Source organism: Electrona antarctica (genome assembly GCF_951216825.1).
Source record: "Electrona antarctica genome assembly, contig: SUPER_10_unloc_1, whole genome shotgun sequence".
NCBI lineage: Eukaryota > Metazoa > Chordata > Actinopteri > Myctophiformes > Myctophidae > Electrona > Electrona antarctica.
In genome coordinates this window covers 426,742-430,912 of record NW_027638778.1, presented here as the reverse complement: position 1 = coordinate 430,912, position 4,171 = coordinate 426,742, and the positions used below count along the sequence as shown (strand labels likewise).

Here is a 4,171-nt window from a genome sequence, read left to right as displayed (position 1 = left end):
AGCGGTGCTGTCGCAGTACTCACCTCTGCCAGCAGGAGGCGTGCATGATGTGACCACAGCTCCCTGTGTGAGTTCCACAGTTCAGGTCAGGGTGCGAAAACAGAGGATCATGATGTTCTGTTAAAGATATTAAATATAAAATATTAATTTATATTAATATGCATATATACTATGCATGTTCTTATGATAGAACAGAGGGCTACGGTACCTGGGTGTGGCAGGGGCGTGGCTACGGTACCTGGGTGTGGCAGGGGCGTGGCTACGGTACCTGGGTGTGGCAGGGGCGTGGCTACGGTACCTGGGTGTGGCATGGGCGTGGCTACGGTACCTGGGTGTGGCATGGGCGTGGCTACGGTACCTGGGTGTGGCATGGGCGTTGCTACGGTACCTGGGTGTGGCAGGGGACGTGGTTATGGGCGTGGCTACGGTGCATGTGTGTGACAGGGGCGTGGTTAGGGGTGTGCTTATGGTACATGGGCGTGACAGGGGTGTGGTTAGGGGCATGGTTACGATGCATGGGTGTGGCAGGGGTGTGGTTAGGGGTGTGACATGGGGCGTGGTTAGGGGCATGGTTACGGTACCTGGGTGTGGCAGGGGCGTGGCTACGGTACCTGTGTGTGGCAGGGGTGTGGTTAGGGGTGTGGCTACGGTGCATGTGTGTGACAGGGGTGTGACATGGGGCGTGGTTAGGGGTGTGGCTATGGTACATGGATGTGGCAGGGGCGTTGTTAAGGGCGTGGCTACGGTACATGGGTGTGGCAGGGGCGTGGTTAGGGGTGTGGCTACGGTACCTGGGTGTGGCAGGTGTGGTTAGGGGTGTGGCTACGGTACCTGGGTGTGGCAGGGGCGTGGCCCTGTTCTGCGACATGACGGTGGATCGCTGGACGAAGGCGGCCAGCACCATGGCCTGGCCGTGACCTCTGACCTCCTGCTGCTCCTGGCACAGGATGCAGGTGACCAGCTGCTGCTCGTTAGGGCCGCCCCGTCCCGGGCCCACGCACACCTGGACCTCTGGAACCATGCTGGGAGCGCTGGGGGAAAGGGGGACAGGTTAGAGTTACGCACACCTCTGGAACCATGCTGGGAGCGCTGTGGGAGAGGGGGACAGGTTAGAGTTACGCACACCTCTGGAACCATGCTGGGAGCGCTGTGGGAGAGGGGGACAGGTTAGAGTTACGCACACCTCTGGAACCATGCTGGGAGCGCTGTGGGAGAGGGGGACAGGTTAGAGTTACGCACACCTCTGGAACCATGCTGGGAGCGCTGTGGGAGAGGGGGACAGGTTAGAGTTACGCACACCTCTGGAACCATGCTGCAGGGGACTCTGTGGGAGAGGGGGACAGGTTAGAGCCACGCACACCTCTGGAACCATGCTGCAGGGGGCGCTGTGGGAGAGTACAGTAACAGGGGGTCCACAGTAACAGTACCTGTCAGTAACAGGGGGGTCCCTGGGGGGGTCCTCAGCCTACCTGTCAGTAACAGGGGTCCCTAGGGGGTCCCTCAGCCTACCTGTCAGTAACAGGGGGGTCCCTGGGGGGTCCTCAGCCTACCTGTCAGTAACAGGGGGGTCCCTCAGCCTACCTGTCAGTAACAGGGGTCCCTAGGGGGTCCCTCAGCCTACCTGTCAGTAACAGGGGGTCCCTGGGGGGTCCTCAGCCTACCTGTCAGTAACAGGGGTCCCTAGGGGGTCCCTCAGCCTACCTGTCAGTAACAGGGGTCCCTAGGGGGTCCCTCAGCCTACCTGTCAGTAACAGGGGGTCCCTGGGGGGTCCCTCAGCCTACCTGTCAGTAACAGGGGGTCCCTGGGGGGTCCCTCAGCCTACCTGTCAGTAACAGGGGGTCCCTGGGGGGTCCCTCAGCCTACCTGTCAGTAACAGGGGGGTCCCTGGGGGGTCCCTCAGCCTACCTGTCAGTAACAGGGGTCCCTAGGGGGTCCCTCAGCCTACCTGTCAGTAACAGGGGGTCCCTCAGCCTACCTGTCAGTAACAGGGGTCCCTAGGGGGTCCCTCAGCCTACCTGTCAGTAACAGGGGTCCCTGGGGGGTCCTCAGCCTACCTGTCAGTAACAGGGGGGTCCCTGGGGGGTCCCTCAGCCTACCTGTCAGTAACAGGGGGGTCCCTGGGGGGTCCTCAGCCTACCTGTCAGTAACAGGGGGGTCCCTGGGGGGTCCTCAGCCTACCTGTCAGTAACAGGGGGGTCCCTGGGGGGTCCTCAGCCTACCTGTCAGTAACAGGGGGGTCCCTGGGGGGTCCTCATCCTACCTGTCAGTAACAGGGGGGTCCCTGGGGGGTCCCTCAGCCTACCTATCAGTAACAGGGGGTCCCTGGGGGGTCCTCAGCCTACCTGTCAGTAACAGGGGGGTCCCTGGGGGGTCCTCAGCCTACCTGTCAGTAACAGGGGGGTCCCTGGGGGGTCCTCAGCCTACCTGTCAGTAACAGGGGGTCCCTGGGGGGTCATCAGCCTACCTGTCAGTAACAGGGGGGTCCCTGTCGTCCAGGCTCTGCTCAAACAGCTCCCGGTTGTCGTTGATGAAGCTCTTCTGCATCTCAGACATCTGAGCCATGATCTTCTCCCGCCGCGCGCGCGCTAGCTCCGCCTTCCTCTTCCTCTCCGCCTTGTCCTTGTCCCGCAGCGCCTGCAGGGGGCGACAGAAACACACACCACCGCCGCCGCTGCGGTCAGTTGTTGATTTCCTCGACTAAAACTATGGTAAAAATGTTCGTCGACTACCCCTTTTTTGGTCCACGGACGAAAACTAACTGGAAACTAAATGAACACTAAGCTACGATGACTAGTAAGACTAAATATATTCACAATTTCGTCAACAAATAAAAACTAGACTAAAATGTCAGGAAGGGACTAGTGGACAAGAGATCCAGTATGAGTCATTTTACACTGTTTGCATGCTGAAAATAGCAGATCTACAAGCTCACGGGAGCTTGTAGATCTGTGAGCGAGAGAGAGAGAGAGAGAGAGAGAGAGAGAGAGAGAGAGAGAGAGAGAGAGAGAGAGAGAGAGAGAGGTTAACTTCAGTGTTGCCCCGCTCTGAACCTCGTCTGTATGTAGTCAGCAGAGTGTCTGTCTGACAGAAAATACTGCTTGTTTTGCGACACGGCGATATAAACGATAGACCTTTTCTATCGACGATACGATAGATGTCGTCATATCGCCCAGCCCTGTGTAAATGGTGCATTTATATAGTAAATGGTGCATTTATATAGAGCCTTTATCCAAGGTGCTTTACATAGATTGTGCATTACATTCACCCATTCACACACACATTCATACACCGATGGCAGCGGAAGCCATGCAAGGTACCAACCAGCACATCGGGAGCAATTTGGGGTTCAGTGTCTTGCTCAAGGACACTTCGACATGTAGACAGGAGGAGCCGGGATTCGAACCGCCGACCCATGGATCATTGGACGACCTGCTCTACCTCTTGAGCCACAGCCGCCCCAGGGGTGCGTGTGTGTGTGTGTGTGTGTGTGTGTGTGTGTGTGTGTGTGTGTGTGTGTGTGTGTGTGTGTGTGTGTGTGTGCGCGTGTGTCAGACCTGGTCGTGCGTGTGTGTGTTGCTGGTGTCGGCAGACGTGGAGGCCGATCTCTCCCTCATGGTTTTGTTGCTGGAGACGACCTGGAAAACAAACTACATGTTACCATGGAGACCACAACAAACTACATGTTACCATGGAGACCACAACAAACTACATGTTACCATGGAGACCACACCAAACTACATGTTACCATGGAGACCACAACAACAAACTACATGTTACCATGGAGACCACAACAAACTACATGTTACCATGGAGACCACACCAAACTACATGTTACCATGGAGACCACACCAAACTACATGTTACCATGGAGACCACAACAAACTACATGTTACCATGGAGACCACACCAAACTACATGTTACCATGGAGACCACAACAAACTACATGTTACCATGGAGACCACAACAAACTACATGTTACCATGGAGACCACAACAAACTACATGTTACCATGGTGACCACAACAAACTACATGTTACCATGGAGACCACACCAACAAACTACATGTTACCATGGAGACCACAACAACAAACTACATGTTACCATGGAGACCACAACAAACTACATGTTACCATGGAGACCACACCAAACTACATGTTACCATGGAGACC

The 4,171-nt window shown here is 56.1% G+C and overlaps 1 protein-coding gene across 1 annotated transcript in view; it reads right to left on the bottom strand.

Moving 5' to 3' along the window:
- The window catches only part of LOC306931775 (E3 ubiquitin-protein ligase UBR2-like), a 33,139-nt gene extending 29,507 nt beyond the window's left edge, over positions 1-3,632 (bottom strand). Inside the window, exons 1-4 of the mRNA XM_079532408.1 lie at positions 3,556-3,632; positions 2,466-2,635; positions 832-1,031; positions 24-117 (exon numbers count right to left, since the gene is read on the bottom strand). Coding sequence (XP_079388534.1) covers positions 24-117; positions 832-1,031; positions 2,466-2,635; positions 3,556-3,615 — 524 coding nt within the window. The 5' untranslated portion in view covers positions 3,616-3,632. The remainder of the gene's footprint in view (positions 1-23; positions 118-831; positions 1,032-2,465; positions 2,636-3,555) is intronic.
- Positions 3,633-4,171: the final 539 nt, after the last annotated feature.